General features: G+C 44.3%; 1 protein-coding gene across 6 annotated transcripts; it reads left to right on the forward strand.

Annotated features, from left to right (window-relative positions):
- Window positions 1–860: 860 nt before the first annotated feature.
- Window positions 861–16,917, forward strand: VRK3 (VRK serine/threonine kinase 3). Of its 6 annotated transcripts, none has more exons than XM_083473794.1 (15): window positions 1,533–1,749; window positions 1,858–1,994; window positions 2,856–2,983; window positions 4,790–4,936; window positions 5,257–5,403; window positions 5,907–5,959; window positions 6,999–7,065; window positions 8,132–8,216; window positions 8,779–8,881; window positions 10,247–10,339; window positions 10,824–10,956; window positions 12,411–12,531; window positions 13,367–13,425; window positions 15,439–15,587; window positions 16,439–16,917. In XM_083473794.1, the coding sequence occupies exons 2-14, from the start codon at window positions 1,969–1,971 to the stop codon at window positions 15,585–15,587; spliced, it is 1,311 nt and encodes a 436-aa protein (XP_083329920.1). In that variant the 5' UTR covers window positions 1,533–1,749; window positions 1,858–1,968; the 3' UTR covers window positions 16,439–16,917. The 6 variants fall into 6 exon arrangements, with proteins under 6 accessions (XP_083329919.1, XP_083329923.1, XP_083329924.1 ...); XM_083473795.1 differs by having other exon boundaries at window positions 1,533–1,720; XM_083473793.1 differs by lacking the exons at window positions 1,533–1,749; window positions 1,858–1,994 and adding an exon at window positions 861–1,294.
- Window positions 16,918–17,742: the final 825 nt, after the last annotated feature.

Consider the following 17,742-nt stretch of genomic DNA (forward strand, 5'->3'; position numbering starts at 1 on the left):
AGAGATGCAGATAAGACCTCATGACTGACAGCTCTTTAAAAAATGGACGCCTGCTGGCAGCATCCTTTCTCAGTCATTTTTGCAGGTCCGAGCAACTGCAGGAAAAGCTACTTTTTTAAAAAAAGTATTCCAGCAATGCCAAGCAGCTGTTGTTATGCCTCCAGAATACTGTCTGGTGCTACAGTTGTGGGCAGTGGCTGCATAAAGAACTGCCATTTTGTTGAAGCATCCTTGTATACCCTTGAGGAGGATATTTCATTCCCTCCTAGTAAACTTGTGCTGGTAGTTATTGATGTGCCTGGAGACAGGTTGTGTTTCCACAGCAGTGACCAGAGGAGGAATGACCACTGAGGAGCACAGAGGGAAGAAATGCCATGGCGCACCTATAGCAGCAAACTGGATGCCTTCACCTCCCCCAGCTGCAATAAAACATGCCTCACCTGTATCTGTCTCTACAGCCACAGCAGGCGCTTTAACTCTCCAGCGGCTTGACTTTACCCCAAGGCGCTCTCTTCCATTGACTCCTGAGATGGATGGATGCCAACTAACAATCTTAAAGTTTTTCTCTTCAAGAGGATAAAACCCTGCCGCTTCAAACAATATCTCTAACAGGGTACTCAGTGCAATTTGGAATCTCCAAATTGGGATTCCTCTCTGCGTACAATCCTCCGGCTAGTTTTAAAGGGCCGAAGGCTGCGATCCCATATGTGCTTACCTTGGAGTAAGACCCCCCCCCCATATAAAAGAAAAAATGGGGTAAGACTATGGGTGTTGTGCCAGAGCGGGAAGCAAGTCTCCCCCGCCCCACACGCCTTTTGCTGGACTCCTGTCATCAACATATACACTTTTTCTTTTGGATATCTTAGCATATTTCTTGCCCACCTAGAAATACAGGAAGCCCCAGATTTTATTTTCCTGGTGCCCCCACTGAGTGAAACACGCGTGAAAGATTGGTGGCGCTTGATGAATGTGAGCAAAGGGGGATTAAGCGCCACAGGTATGAACCGGCCGGGCAGGTTCTGAAAGCGGCCCCTGTGGGCTGGGGAGCTGAGCCGCCTGAGGGCGTCGCTGGAGGCGGCCTGCCAGGAGAAAGACTCGCGGTGGGCGCTTCCGTGAGGTCGGCGGGCCGGGCAGGACGAGGTAACGGGCTTCCTTCTTCCCAGGCAGACCGGAGCCCCACTGGAAGCGACATGAACAGGTTTGGCAAAGGACGCAAGAGGCCGGAGGCCGAAGAGGGAGACGCCTCCTTTGCCGCTGTTGCTCCAGCCTACAAGCGGGCGAAGGCCGGCGCTGGGTGGGTACGAAGGCGAGCAGTCGCAGTGAGCCGAAGAAGCTCCGTGTGGCCCAGCATGGCCGCCGCCGCCGCTGCGTGAAGCTGTTTTTGCGGCGGGAGAGGCGCAGCGTTAGCTTCTTGCAGCCGGAAAAGCCCAGAATAAGACAGCGATGTTTTGTATAACATCCATATATCATATATCGCTTCCACAAAGAATCCTGGGAGTTGTAGTTTCACCCAACCCAGCAGAGTTACAGTTCCCAGCACCCTTAAACCAAGCGCCGTTTAGGGGGCGGGGGGAGCAATGAGCTTTAGATGTCCGATGGGATGTGCCTTTGATCGTGTGTAGTGTGGATCTGCAGGGGGCTGCCCCCGGGATTTTCGATCTGTTTTTATTTGAAACAAATAAATAGAAGAGGAGCGCTCTCTCTCTCAGAATTCGTGGTGGCTCAAAATGCTTCCCGGCGAGGAGGATTGTGAGTTATAATAATAATTATAATAATTATTTATACCCCGCCCATCTTGCTGGGTTTCCCCAGCCACTCTGGGCGGCTTCCAACCGAATTAAAAACTTCCCTAAACAGGGCCGCCTTCCTGACAAGGGAGGGGAAGTGACTTCGGGTAAGAGGGTCACTTGCTTGGATCCGAAGGCGAGGGTGGCCACCTCATAACGTTTCTTAACGTGTAAGATTTATATGCTGTGTTTCTTTAAAAAAAGAAGGTAAGCCAGGTTACTCTTGTTTCTTTTCTTTTTTTTAAAAGCACACTTCCTGTGTTTTGTTGCCCCTTTAAAATGTGTGTTTTGAAACCAAAACTGGAACCTTAGTGAAATGTGTTTGGGCGCACAGTGCTGCCTTTACCCTGCCCCTCAATTAAAATAAAATAAAATGGCTTACGAGAGAAAGAGAGAGAGAGGATGTATTAAAAACAGCTTCCAAAAACATGGACTGTCTGTCTTGGTGCTTCCCCACCCCCTTAGCTGCCATTGCAGATTTAAAAGTTTTTAAAGAGCAAGTGTGGTGTAAAGGTTAGAGTGTCAAGACTAGGGTATGGGTCAAATCCCCACTCAGCCATAATGCTCCCTGGGTGATCTTGGGGCACTCACTCAACCTAACCTGCCTTACAGGATTGTTGCAGGGATTAAATGAGGAGCAGATGAACTATGTGAACTAAGATGGAATATTAAATAAGTTTTAGGGGCCTTGGGTTATTTTATTAATTGCACGTCTTTCCCATTTTTACTCTAATGCACTTAAGGTATGCATGTGTTTCTACCTGGTGTCTCTCTCTTTCTCTCTCTCTCTCTCTCTCTCTCTCACACACACACACACACACACACGCCCAAAGCACCCCCCTATTTTATTAGCTGCTGCATTCCCTACTCCTTTTTACCACATGAAGATTAATCACTTGCTCTTATAAATTGCCTTTGGAATTTTAGATAGTAGGTAAATTGAGCCCTATCAAAATATTCACTGATGCAACAACCAAATCCAAATTATGAATATCACTTTCCAATTTTGAGACGTGCAGCTATTTATGTCCACCCACTCCCCTCTTCTCTCTCCCACTGTTTTTCTAGAATGGTCAATTTTTGCCCGCAGTGTGGACAGAGGGTTGAGGCATCCTTTAACTTTTGTGCCCCTTGCGGGGCCAGACTTCCTGCAGAAGAAGAGGGCATGCAGATCACTCCAACTTCTTCAATGAAAGGTAGGAATGTTTAGTCAAATGTGGCAGCTGACAAACATTACCTATCTGATGACCCAGCTGAAAGTCTTTTGCAGCTAGACCTCCTAACTTATTGTTCCTATTTAACATGAAGCACATTTATTAGCCAGGGATAATGGATGGCACAAAAAGGAGATGTAAACCCATATAGTGAGTGATGTTTAAATCTAAGATACTGATCTCCGTATTATGCCTGATTTTGTTAGGAATTCACTGTCTGCCAATCCACCCCCTCACCCAACAGCTGTCAAGTGGAAATACCGTATTTTTTGCACCATAACACTCACTTTTTTCCTCCTAGAAAGTAAGGGGAAATGTCTGTGCGTGTTATGGAGGGTATGCCTACGGGTGGCATGCCTACGGATTTTCCTCCTCTAAAAACTATGTGTGTGTTATGGTCGGGTGCGTGTTATAGAGCGAAAAATACGGTAGTTGCAGGGAAGTTAGTTATAAGCATGACATTTTGTCACCCAGTAATGAACATGGGTCCTTGTTTGCTTTGGAGAGATGAAGGTTAAGAGCCGGAACCATTCAGGGATCGTAGACAGGAATGGTAAACAGGGCCCAGCACCAGCTTTTGGAGCCTTCCCTCACCTTTCAGATTTTGCTTATTTAAGGGCAGCTGGGCCAGACATCGCAGCGCTAAGCAGATCTTTGCTCAGTACCACTGCCAGACTGCCTTCCCTGCCCTGCCACCCATGCCCCTTTCTCAAGCAGGTAGTTTGTCTCCTGTGTGGTAACTCAGCAACAATACCAGGGGGAGCTCCAATCTGTGTGTTTGAACTTGTGTCCATAATATACACACATCAGAAGCGGAGGCAGTGTAACTAAGATGATGGGGTCAGCGAGTGTGGGTTTGTGACCTAAAGATTTGGTTGTTGCTGCTGCCAAGCCATCCCACAGTTCCCACAGGCTGCCGCCATGGGGTGACAGGAGACCAGCTGGTTTACTATAGCAGCAGCAGGGCAGTATATCTGTGGGTATACCATATTGCCCAAATATTGTAAAAAGATATTTAGCCAAATTTCTATACCCCTTAATTGTAAAAAATGAGAGTGCCGCCTGCTGGGGGGGTGCAAATGCCACTCACCGGGGGGTGCCAGCCTGGGAGGCTACCGTCGCTGGAGCATGCCCCCCCCCGCAGGCAGCTAGCCCTGCCTGTGAGAGTCATCACAGCGATCCATAGTTAAAAGCAGAAGTCGGCAGATGTGTCCTCTAATTTGCTCTTCAAAATATGGCTTCCCTAGAGTGGGTGCGTGTCTGATGTCAATAGACAGGGAGTTCCAATTTCATACAAGAGTGGAACGGGTATTATTTGGTACCTGTAACAGTATTTATAAAATCTATTTATTTATAAAAAATATTTATATACCAGTTACAGGTAGGTAGCCATGTTGGGCTGCCGTAGTCGAAACAAAATAAAAAAATTCCTTCCAGTAGCACCTTAGAGAGCAACTAAGTTAGTTACTGGTATGGGCTTTCATATCTGAAGAAGTGTGCATGCACACGAAAGCTCACACCGATAACTAACTTAGTTGGTCTCTAAGGTGCTACTGGAAGGAATTTTTTTATTTATATACCACTGTATCATAAAAATATATCACAGCTGTTTACATCAATATAAAAACATTGAACCAGACAGTACCAGTTCTGCAGATAGAAGAAAGGAATAGCAACACCTTGAATTTGGCCTGGTAACAAATAAGCAACCAGTGCAGATCTATGAGTAGAGGCAGCTGGCCTGCCTGTAAACACCTTTGTTGTTCTGACAGTGCTACCTTTTATCAGGGCTAAACCAAGAAGACCAAGCACAGCTGCCTAGGTCTCCTGCAAAGAAAAAGGCAGAAATATTGCCAGACAAAGGAAATGCTTCTTCTGCAGTTAAATGGAGCTGGTCACCTTCTGTATCACCTACTAAATCGCCAAAGGCAAAAGGTGAGGATTTTACCTCTGCATATGGCTGTATTTGCTGATGATTCCAGGTGGGTGGGTGGTTGGCTGGTTGGCTAGCTTTGAATTTTTGCACAAACTCCTGTTGTGTTTCTCTTTCTGTATTTTCTTGTTTAAAAGCCATTGCTATCGCAAAGCTAACCATTTTCATGAAATTTGCCCCCAAAACTAGTTTTCCTAGTTTACACATCCCAATATTGAGGGCAAAGGGAGCAATATTGGGGGCAGAGTGAGTCCCCACTCTGAATTCCTAGCACAGTGGGCTACAAATCTAAGTAAGAAATACTTGTGTCTCTCTTGTAAAGCAAAGCCCAGCTACCGATCTCCCAGGAAGGACAGGAGTGCCACCGTGAGACCTCTCCCAGAGGGTGAGATCCTAACAGACCTGAACAACAAGCAATGGAAGCTTGGGAAACTTCTGAGCGAGGGTGACTATGGACTGATGTATGAAGGTACAAGATGTGCTTGCATGGTATTACATTCTGGAGAGAATGCAACCACCTCTTCTGTGTCCCACTTTATTAAGGAAAATCTGCCCTTAAGGTTTTTTTTAAAAGGGCTATATCTGCTCCTATAGATAAATCAAATCAAATCAACTGGCAGCAGGAACAAAACAAAACAAAATGAGTGGCAGAAAAAACAGCAAAAATAAAACACTGACTAAAAGCTGAGCTGCCGACACTGCTATCTCCAATCTGTGCTAACCATTTCCTAGAATCCTTTGCTGTGGTTGCAGTGGACATACAAAGGTTGTGTCCAAAGGTTGCAGTGTTGGCTTTGTTGTCCAGATCTGCTCCTTGCTCAGCGTATTTAAGTATTCTGATACCTATTGTTTCCGAGGTGGTACTGTATCAATATAACAAGAGTGAAATAAAGTTAACCTACCGGTCTTCATATAGTAGGTGCAGATCTCCTGGGTTACCTATTAACCTTAATTTATTCCATCCTTTCACAGCAATGTGTGCATCTGAAGCTTGCCGTTCCCAGCGGAAATACTCCCTCAAACTTGTGAGTTCAGCTCTCTGTGTTAGGTGTATCCTAGATTGTTCTATGTGCTGGAACTGGGATCTGAGCTTGGCAAGATGTAGGTCAAAGGCACAACAAGGCAAACACAGCAGGAGGACTTGGAGCTTGTCTCTTCCAAATAGTTCCAATAATCAGTGACACAAAGAAGGACTTGAAGTATGAAATCACACATAGAGGAAGCAGGTCAGAGCACCCAGACTCTCTTGTGCTTTACAAGAAGAGTTCACAGGCTTTTCTCAAGAACACGACTAATAAAAGGCAAGGTACAGAGAGAGGCTGCTAAGCCTAGAATGGCAATAGAAGTAGGATACTGGGTGCTAGGTGATGCTCAACATTGGTCATGCTCAAACTAGAGCCATCGAAATTAATGAGTAGATTGGTTTCAGTGTGTCTTCTCTGAGTTTTGCTAACATTGGCTATCTCCCGATGGTCGAACTGTTAGCAGCTGTGTGTAAGGCATAGTAGCTTCATTCTGTGACCATCAGGGGTGTCTCCCCATGGCCCTCTGTGATTTCAAAATACCCACCAGAGCCTTAACATTTTTATATTTTCCTATCTATAAGGATTGACAACTTTCTTTAAAAAATAAATAACTCACCATTCATACACAAAAGAAAAACACACAAGGTTGTATCCAAGTTCTCCTCTGAGTGGATCAATGAAATTGATGGGCTATGTCTAGATTTCAGTGTGTCTACTCTCAGTAGGACTAGCATTGAATACAACCCAAATTCTATTCCTAATGCTTGTCACATGTGGGTTGTATTATAATAACTGCACTGTGGTTCATTGGGATGACATTCCTGGTGGTATTCTGGTCTAACATACTACATCTGCTCCTCTCTGATTTCTCCCATTTGTAAAGTGGAAGTGGAATTCTTTACTTGCCTTTTTGGAGTCTATTGAGTGTTAGAAAAGCTATGTAAAGGAGGATCGCTTTAACATGGTAATTAAAGTGCAGGGTGGGGAGGGCAGTGAGGCAATAAAAAGAATATCGGTGCCAGTTTCTCTCCCTTCTCAGGATTGCAAAGATGGACGGCTCTTCAATGAACAGAACTTCATGCAGCGAGCTGCTAAGAAAGCCACAGGTAGGAATTGATGAGTCATTAAAGTGACTATATGTTTAAAGCAGTATGGTACCACTTTAAGTAGTATTGGCTTTCCCCAAAGAGTCTGGGGAACTGTAGTTTTTTTTTAAGGTCGCTGAAAGTTATTGGAGACCCCTATTCCCCTCACAAAGCTACAATTCCCAGAGTGGTTTTACAGCCAATCCTTCTCCCCAGGGAGCTGGGAATTGCAGCTCTGTGAGAGGAAAAGGGGCCTCCTAACAGTTCTCAGCACCCTTAACAAACTTTGGTGGAAGCCATGACAGTTTAAAGTGGCATGACACCGGTATTACTTTAAACTTATAGTGCAGATAGAGACTGTGTCTCAGGAGAGGGATACAGGGTTCACCAGGGAGTTATTGGGGTCTGTCTGTTGTCGTTTTTATAAAAAGTAAAGGTAAAGGACCTCTGGACGGTTAAGTCCAGTCAAATTTGACTGTGTCTCTGTTTTCCCTTTATGTAAGCCTTGTGAAGAAGTGATACCTTTTCCCAAGGCTTTTGAGGAGGACCCATGGAGCTCTGGCTAGATGAAGAGGTGGTGGTCAGCCCTAGTATTAGGAGTCAGCTTGTAGTCAGCCCTAGTATTAGGAGTGGTGGTCCTGAGGGATGGAGATGAACCCCCTCCCCAAAAAAAGAAGAAAGACATGATGTTTTATTACAGAAATTCCCTAATCTTCTTGTTACTGTCTTTCTCTCTTGTTCTCCCTCTGCTAGTATTAAGGCTTAGTAGGCTGATTCTAGAAACTAGTCAGGGCTTTTTTCAGCCTGAATTTTCTGAAACTCAGTTCCTGCACCTCTCAGGGGAGGTCTATTGCAATTATGAGAGAACAAGGGATGTGTTCATGGTGAGTTCTGCCTCTTTTTCTAGAAAAATAGCACTGGGACTAGCTATGTCTTGAAATGGGGAGGGGCGCTCTCTCCCACACTGTGCATAACACAATCCTGATTAACATAGTCCTGACCTCTGGAGTGAGTGGAAGGAGGCAACGTGGACAAGGAAATCACTTAACAGAAGTAAGACCAATGTTCTCTCTGTCTCTCTTTGTAGTGGAGAAGTGGAAGAAACAGCATTCAGTACCATTGCTGGGGATCCCTAATTGCGTTGGTTTTGGCCTCCACAATAGTAACTACAGGTTAGGAAGCTTTGCCATGGCAACTCCTGTGAGCCATCCTTCCCTCTACTTCCCAAACCCTTCCTCTGCGCTATGCTATCTCATCTTACTTTCACCATCAATGTTGCTGTTTTCTCACAATCCCTTTGGATCGCTTTTGTTCTGTTGCTGAACCCGTTTTCTTTATTCAATTGCTATTCTATTTTCCCAGAAGAGCAAATTAGACATTGATTTTATGATTTTACTTCCGGAGCCTCTTTTTTGTGCTTTTGACTCTCTTTGTCAGTCTACCTCCTGCTTTGAATTCTTCTACTTAAGATTTCTGATAGTATTTCATTTTGAATATGCTAGCTTAGGGAGTGTGGTCATGGTCATAGTGCTGCCATAAGGTGAGCTGAAAGAAACTGAATTCCTCCCATTACAGATCCTGATTACTGGCAGTTCTTGTTGTCCACAGATCTGAAGAGGAGGTAGTTTATATACAGATGGAGGGGTGGGTCCTAGAGGTCTGACAATAGTGGATGCAAACCTCCAACAAATAGCACAGTTCACATGCTGCGGTGTTATCTCTTTTGACTGGCAGGTTCTTGGTCTTCTCTTATCTGGGCCGCTCCCTTCAGTGCATCTTGGATGACTGTGCAAACAAGATGACGGAGAAAGCAGCCTTGCAGCTTGCAATCAGACTGGTATGAAATGCCCAAAAGGAGAATGGATGAAAAGGAATCTTCTCAAAAAGTCTCTTTGTAAAACTGAGGCTTTTTTTGCCACTGCAGGCCGGCTTTGGGCCCAGGGAATTATGGGTGATTGCCATGCTTCAACAAGAATAACCTGGAGAGTAGTTTCATTCCTTTCATCCTTGATCAAAGCTATGCTTTTAAGTAGAAATAATACAGTGCTGCTGTATTTAAATCTGACAGTTGTCCCCCTCCCCCATTTTTGCAAAGTGGCCTTGCAAGGATGAGATTTGCGTCAGAAGTGGCGCAGCAGATGATGCTTAACCCTTTCCCACCCAATTCATTTACCCCTCATACTTTCTTCCCTACCAAGTGCCCTGCAGAGTTCTAAGCCAGTGTTTCTAAGATGAGAAAAGTTCTGGAAACTGATGAGGGGAGCTGCAAACAACTGGATGACAGGAAAAGAACCTTGCACAACAGCCCACCCTTCTCCTTTAGAGGAGGAAGGCTTTACTTCTCCCTCTTGGTCCGGTAAATGGAACCATTAATATTAGCCTCAATGATCTCCTCCTCCCTGCCACACACCCAGCAGCAGAATGGAGAGAGAGTCCCCACCCATTTTCCAGTTCTGCCTGCTCATTCACTACCCACAAGCCCCTTTTTTCTGCTTTGCTCCTCTCCCATTTGTACCTGGGCAGGGTTGAGCTTTGGACTGCATAGCCAACACCATGTTCCTTCTTCAAAGATTCGGGTTATTCTCAAATGTTTCTCCCTTCTCCTCCAGAGAAGGAGGGCTTTGAAGCCAAGGGCCTACTTCAGGAGCTTGACTCCTAGGTCAAGCAAGATGGGAGGATGAGTAGCGGCCACCTGCAGTTGTGGAGAGAAGGAACCAGAAGATACAGTGACTCTGCCAGGCAGAGTGTTAAATCTGGTAAACACTAATCAAAATGAATCCCTTCCTGAAGGTGTTTTGCAGAGGAGAAGCCTCTGTGAGTTTAATGTTGCATGTGGCTGTGTTGTCACATTTAAGCTTGGTCCTCAGAACTGCAAATTAGCATGACTAGAGTGCAGTGCTGTGCAGGATCTTTCTCAGGTTGTTTGCACAGTAGGGTTTGGGTAATTCTCTCCAGTCCTTACAGAGCTGCACTTCACACTATGTGGCATGATCAGCTCTGTGCCTGTGGATTTTAGGAGTACAGTCCTCTATGCAGACATAGACTTATGCTATGTGAATGTTTCGGCTGTGCCTTTCCAGAGGCTATATGTCAAACGTCCATGCGCCATCACCAGCAGAAACTACTCTGGTTAGGAGTAACTCTGAGAAATGCAGGGATTCCAAGGGTGTCATTTTTCCTCTGCCTTCCATTTTGTCTTTAGGTGGATGTTCTGGAGTTCCTCCATGAGAATGAGTATACCCATGGGAACATCAATGCTCAGCACATATATGTGAATCCAGCTGACCTTGCTGTGGTAAGGAATGGAGCAGGGACAGACAAGGAATGTGTCCTTGCTGAAGGGTGTTCCTGTAGGATAGGAGAACATAATTTTTGTTCTACAGAGCTCCCCCAAGTATAGACATAAGAGACTCTCTTCCATCCCTCCTGCTAAGAATAGCCAGTCCAAAAAGTTCCTTCCTTTTCCTCTCATCTTGCCTGCAAACCCTAGACTATTGCTCATTCTAGGTTGTGTGAGAGAAGCATGTACTTTCCTTTTACATTCTTACTGCATAGCATGGAAGGAGCAGTGATTCTTAGGGAGCAGTGATTCTTATGACTGCACCTTCTGGCTCCATTCATTCTGACCTTGGTGCCTTCCTGGCTGTTGCTTAAGGGCACAAGGCAATTGCAAATGTTGCTGAGTAGTAGATACTAAGGGGTGCTTTGCAAGGCCAGGCTGGTAGATCTTTGTCTTTTTGCTGTTGGGTCACTCTCTCCTCCTCCTCTTCTTCCCCCAGATCACCCTGGCAGATTACTGCTTTGCTTTCCGGTACAGCCCTGGGGGCAAGCATGTACCTGAATGCGAAGGCAGCAGGACACCCCACGAGGGCACCATAGAGTTCATCAGCATTGATAGCCACAAAGGAGCCGGTGGGTGATAATGTCACACTGTAGAAACAGACTGGGTGGGCAGTGTAAGCCATTGTTTTGATTCAGTCTGTGGTCTTTTCTCCTGTGCCCTTGATCGTACTTTTCCAGGAGCTGGCCCTTCTCTGACTAACTTGCTGGTCACTTGCACAAAAGAAGTGCTTCCTTACTCCTGTGGAATAAGGCTCTCTGGTTTGCCTGGCCTCCAGCTTCTCCTCTTCTTAAGAAGCTTTGAGATGACCTGTTTATTGAGCACTCATCTTGCTTCATTTACACTTTGCTTGTGGAGAGGGTTCAGCAACACTGGCTTTTTATTGAACTTTCATTCTGATTTGTTTGCGGGAAGGTTAGATAATGTTGCATCAAGTGTTATTCCACACTTTCCAGTCCATTTTCCTGTCACTTTCCTTATCACAAAATGCCCAGGTTTTTTTTGGGGGGGGGTGTTACACATGGCCTCCAAATAAGCTTTAACTGCACAGCAACAATCCCAAAGTGGCATGAACTTGTTGTGCACTTGAAGAGGTCACTGTATCTCCATGCTTTTGTGCTTCCTCTAGGCCAACCTTCCCCAGCCGGTCCCCTCCAGATGTTTTGGACTTCACTTCCCATTAACCCCAACCAGAATGGCTCATGGTCAGGAATGGTGCAAGTTGTAGCACAGATGTATTTGGAAGGCAACATATTGGGAGAGGCTGCTCTTGGCAGTCAAGATCTTACTTTTCCCCATGTCTACATGCTCTCAGTGATTAATCACTAAGGACTAATTCTAGTTGGCTGGGTTGCAGGCTAGCATATTTAATTTTTGAGGCTATTTCGTTTTTGGTGCATGAGGAAAAAGGAAATGTTGAAGTTGGCTTTATGTTCTAACAGCAAGAGGCAGCTCATGTATTTTTAAAACTTTGACTTTTCTTGCACTTCAGTCACATCCACACCATACGTTAAACCATATTTAAAGCACATAGCTTCCTCCGCATAATCCTGGGAACAGTAGTTTATCCCTCGCATAGCTACAATTCCCAACACCCTTAAGAAACTACAGTTCCTATTATCATTTTGGGGAAGAAATGTGCTTTAAATGTACTTTGGTGTGGGTGTGATTTTCCTACTTCCTATTGCAAAAAGGATTCTATATTTAGGTAATATGCAAATAAATGTCGTCATTCAGTTGCTTGATTGGTATTTTTCACAGAGCAAAGGAGATGCAGAGAGATCATCTTAGTTACAGCCTGTCTTTTGGAGGTGTTGTAAGATTTTATTAATTGCCTGGAGACCTTAAGGCAAGTAAAACCCTGAAATAAATAGTGGAAAATTGAAGCACATGCTAAGGCAGTAATTTACCCAAGATGTGACTGCAGTCCATGTGAACCACTGTGATTATAAGGCTGTACCCCAATTTCTGTACTGTGCCATTGATGTTCCATACTTGGATATGCTTTCTTTTTCTATCCTGTTAGCTCCATCTCGTCGTAGTGATCTTGAGTCTCTGGGTTACTGTCTAGTGAAGTGGCTGTGCAGATGTCTTCCCTGGTCTGAGGACCTTGACTGTCCCTGTGTGGTCATGCAGAAGAAGGAAAGGTGTGCGCTGTGCATGGGAGATGTCCCTGGTTTCATCATGACCACCTCTCTGTCCTTGTTATGTGAAAAAGAAAACTTGTAGTAGATAGCTAAAAGCTGCTAGATACAACTGCCATCCTTCCTGATTGTTAGCCATGCTGGCTGGGCCCCCGGCAGCATCTGGAAGGCTATAGATTCCCCATTCCTTGTGCTAGGGCTTTCAAACTAGTATTAGTATAGGTTTCCCTTGGTCAGTTGCAACAGTCATCAAGACTAGTCATTGTGAGTTCCCTCACTTGGTATACTGGTGCTTGGCTCTGCCTCCTTGCTGGTCTTATACTCTCCCTCCTTCACAATCCCAAAGTACTGTATTTATGCTAATCTAATGCACCATCGGATTGAATGCGCACCTCAGTTTTCAAAACCTTGAAACCAAAAAAGTATTTGCTGGTGAATGTAAATGTGCCATCAAATCTAATGCGCACCCTAATTTCCGCGACATAATTAGGGCAATGAAGATGTGCATGACATTCGAATAAATACAGTAGTTGGAGAACACATATTGTTCCTTGAAACTGCCATCAAGCTTCATTGTTTTCTAGACTGGCTGACACCCGTGGTTGAAGGCAACAGCAGAGTCTGGTAACTAACTGCTTGACAACTATTGTGTCACTTGCAGTGCACAGTCTGGGACAAATATCACATTTACCCAACGTACAAGATGGGCCCTAGCTTGTGCATCTGTATTTGGGGCATTTTGAGTAGGAGAGAATAAGGGTGTCTTTTTAAAAGTATCAACTCAGCCTTATTTTTCTCTACCTCTTCTTTGAGGGGCTCACCAATTTTTCTGTTGTAGGTACAAAGCAGATGTTATCAAGTCTCCAAGTCTCTCCTTTGGCTGGAAATCAAATCCAGGTACAAGCTTCACATTTGCACCTCAGCTTTCTTTTAGGGACACCATGTGGTGTATGTTGTGAAATCTCATTTTCTTCCTTTTATTATTATTTTCATTTTTATTTACTTGTTGGTAAACAGGTCCCCATATTCACTTTCATTTTCTCTTAATTCTCCTTAGCCATCAAAGCCGTCCTAAATATGGCTTGTTCTAGTGTGTGCCCTTTTTTTTTGTCTCCTCACACAAAGCACATAGCCTCTCAAAGCTCTTACTGAGACAGTCCAGCAGTTGCTTTTTCTGTGAGATGAAAGCTTCCCTGTACAGGGGGTAATGACTTGAGTTTAGAAGTTTTAACTGGCTTGGTCTGATAGCAACAATGAAGGATTGTTTTTCCTTGCATACAGAAATAGCCAATGTGATAAGCACCAAGATTTCTACTTCTACTGCATTCTTTCTCTTGACACTTTCCAACATCAGTGCCCCTGCAATGTCCCTGTAATGGTTTATTTGGCAATATGCTCTAGTGCAGTGGCCTTCAACTGGTCCACCTCTGACCCTGAACCATGGGGCCCACTTTCATATATTTACTTTTGATTTATACTTAATACAGTGTTACCTTAACATTACTACTAAATGAAAGCCAGTGATTTCTACACTTGTTCTTAGCCCAAAAGCTGAGAAGCTGTTGAAAACCAATTGGGTTTTTTTTGTTTCTTTAAAAAAGACTCACAATTTCAGTGGGACACCTGAGTGTTGTTCTAGATTTCATTATATTGAAAGGTGATATTAGAAAGGCTTACAACTCATTTTGTGCCGCTAAACTGTTTTGAGGGTCACAATTGCTGAGAAGCCTGCTCATAAAGTTAGGTGGTACCAAATGGCAGGGATGACTGCTTCACTTGCCAACTCTGGTGTTGTTTTTTTTACTAACTGAAATCCAATTTAACTTTTAAGTTTGTATCCCAAGACAGCTCATGGAAGTGTTTCTGCAGCTCAGATCTTAATTTCAGTGTGTCCACAGTGAACAATATTTATACTCATGGTACACCCTCACACAAATTGCTTTTTAGCTTGTGTTCTTGTGAGCTTATAAGGGAAAGACAATATGGGCAGCTCTGTGTATGTATGTTTGCATGTGGTGGGGTAGATTTTTTCTGTTTCTGTTGTACTGAAGACACTTCTGCGTTCCTAGCCCTCAGCATACTTCCATTCTGAACAAAGTCTAGAAAACGATAGAAACAGACTGGAAAGTGAAATAGTTTCCTTGCTCCATAGAGCACTTCCACACCTCAGGCACAGCTATAGGAAAGTAGGGCATATAGCTGGCCAGAAATACCTTTCTTACTGAAAAAGGCTCTTGCCTTTCTTCTGCCACTTTGCACTACTCATGAAAATTGATAAAATGAGTGTCGCGTCAGAAGAGTGTGTTCTAGGCCACACACAATCCCAACCCACAGATTGAAGACCTAGGTTCTGATGGACGTATCAAGGGGCTGGGAGCCAGGCGACCTGTGCTGTTTCTCCAGCTCCGCTGTCAGATAATGTGGGGCCTGACCTTTACAATGATCTTCTAAAGTGACCATCCTCTAGCCCTGTGGCTGCTTGTCTTTTTACAGACAGGTAAGGCCTTTCATTTCCAGCAAGTGTTTTTAGGCGCTCTCTAGAAGTAGGTTTTTACTACCATCTGGTTTGAGCCATACCGTAATGTTGCTTTACTGTAATTTGGTGATTTTTTTAATTTGATAATTTAAAATTTTTGCTAAAGTGCCTTGAATGGGTTTACATAGAATGCCAGGATAAAACTATTGTGAGCACATAAATAACACATCTAGCTTGCTCTCTTTGATGCTTGTGGTTTCGTTATGAGCTCACTATGGTTGCAACGTGGTCTCCATGAAGGGTATTGATCACACAGCCGAGCCAAGTCAGCCACATTTTCAGATGCCATCTGGGTCAACAACGTGGGAATACTGGAATGACTGCTTTGTAGGAGCCAGCTAGTCTCATTTGACAACCATGTTGACCTTTTCTAGAAGCCCTGAAGAGCTACCTGCTACAAGTGATGTCCCTGGAATATGAAGAGAAGCCAGACTATGAAGAGCTACGCACTGTCCTGAGGAGGCCTCTTGAGCTGATGAGAACATCTGCCTATGACTCAGTGGATCTCAAGGTGGTACCCTAGGTAATGTGCTAATACTGGTTGCATTCTCTTCAGTTTTCACCTCTCTGAGAAAACACAGGTCGCAACTAGACATGGCAGCGGCAAACCTGTGTGTTGGGTACAAACACCTTGTTTTGTGGTCTGGGTGTTCTACAAAATGTTTAGAGTTGGTCCTTTGCTACAGAGATGCAACCCTGACAGTTTTTAGATGAAAAGCTAGATCTGCAAGTTAATATATCGATTATTATCTTTTCCCTACCAATGTCCACAGATGATTTTTCCATTGAAGTAGCTATAGAGAGTGTGCTATCTTAATGCTCTGTAGCAGATGTCTTTGTTGTCGTGCTAAGTTGTGAGCTGGCTTTAGGCAAAGGTTGTACTCTAGATGACTTTATCTGATAACAGATACAAACCTTTGTCACCTGGTAGCTTGGCACTGTGGGTTAAACCACAGAGCCTAGGACTTGCCAATCAGAAGGTCGGCGGTTCGAATCCCCGCGACAGGGTGAGCTCCTGTTGCTCGGTTCCTTCTCCTGCCAACCTAGCAGTTCAAAAGCACGTCAAAGTGCAAGTAGATAAATAGGTACCGCTCCAGCAAGAAGGTAAACGGTGTTTCCGTGCGCTGCTCTGGTTCGCCAGAAGCGGCTTAGTCATGCTGGCCACATGACCCGGAAGCTGTACGCCAGCTCCCTCAGCCAATAAAGCGAGATGAGCGCCGCAACCCCAGAGTCGGCCACGTCTGGACCTAATGGTCAGGGGTCCCTTTACCTTTACCTTTAGCTTGTATTTAGGCTTCCAGTAACATAGGAGGTAAACACTGAAGTAACAAATTGTAGCGTAGCAAGAGTAACAAGTCCTATTGTGCTTTGCAGATCTGGGAAACAGAGAGAAGATGGTAGAGAGAGTCAACCCCACTGGAATATCCTGGAACAGCTGGGAGCACAATTTCCCTTATTTTTTCACACCTGACTTTTAGATTGGGGAGGGAAGTGGAATTTCTTGCAGCTGTTTGTTAGGACCTTGTTGTGACCTTTTATAGAATCAGTCCTATCCTGCTGCACAGCACTGAATTCTGGTTACCGTAAATCCCATATCCCTATTTTATAGACAACTGCTTGAGCAGTATTTTAAAACAGTAACCCCCCAATTTGTTTTTCATGTGTTTTACCTTGTAAATAGTGATGGCTGCTTTGGTTTTGTTTTGAAAGGAGGGAAAACTACAATCTTACATTCATTGTCTTAATTGTGTTTTAATTTTATTTTATTCTAATCTGCCTTGGAGACCTTTTATCAGGTAGAAGGTATTGTGAAGTCTATTAAGAATATTAAATAAAGATATATATTCTGTTGATCTTGTAATCAGCTGTCTTGGGTGAGCTCTTGGGCGGTATTTTGTTGTTTTGCTCATGGCAACAAAGACACACGACATTGGGTTCTTCTGCAGGAAATATTCAGGAGCTAGTATCATATTTCTTTGCTGTTCACACATTTCCTTGCTTTGATTCACAAGGAGTGAGGGTGTTCAGTGAAATTATGTAAGGGACTTTTTAATGGCCCTGTGTTCTTCTTTCTAGAACAGAAGCAGCCTTTTCCTCCCTCTCTGGTGTGCAGAAACAGTGTAATATTTGAAGAGCAGGCACAGCAGGTTTTTAGCTCAATACGTAGGCCTGGATTCACAATTTACATAACAGACATACCACCAGCCAGCTGAACGATGCTTCAATTATCAGTCTTGCCTTCCCACTCATGCACCAGGCCAGCTTTCTGACTTTTTATTGTTTAATTTAAAATGGCACACTTGATCGCCTGTCAACTTTTTATTTATTTATTGAAAACAGCCGAACCCCCCCATCCATATATATATATATAGAGAGAGAGAGAGAGAGAGAGAGTGTTGAGGCTATAAGAGGGAGAGGTGTGTTGCTAAGATCCTGGGCACAAGCCACTAGGGCCTCCACACAGCCAGTTTTACTTGTTTCAAATTGGATCACATTGCAGACTCGCAAAGCTGATTTTCGCCCCCTCCCAGAGCTTTTTTTTTGGGGGGGGGGGAGATGAAAAAGTTTGTACTGAAAGTGGTAAGGATACTTCCAAACTAGCTGCACAGTTTAAAAGATCCTAGATCTTTCTTCACCCAGAAGCACCCTGCAAGGATGTGGAAAGGGCCCAACAGTGG

The sequence above is a fragment of the Podarcis liolepis genome, assembly GCF_965112155.1.
Source record: "Podarcis liolepis genome assembly, chromosome: 14".
Lineage (NCBI taxonomy): Eukaryota > Metazoa > Chordata > Lepidosauria > Squamata > Lacertidae > Podarcis > Podarcis liolepis.

Coding starts and splice junctions, on each gene's coding strand:
- VRK3 (XM_083473793.1), top strand. CDS start 1,191: ATGAACAGGTTTGGCAAAGGACGCAAGAGGCCGGAGGCCGAAGAGGGA. Junction 4,937..5,256: donor TAAATCGCCAAAGGCAAAAG/GTGAGGATTTTA, acceptor TCTCTTGTAAAG/CAAAGCCCAGCTACCGATCT. Junction 10,340..10,823: donor ATCCAGCTGACCTTGCTGTG/GTAAGGAATGGA, acceptor TTCTTCCCCCAG/ATCACCCTGGCAGATTACTG.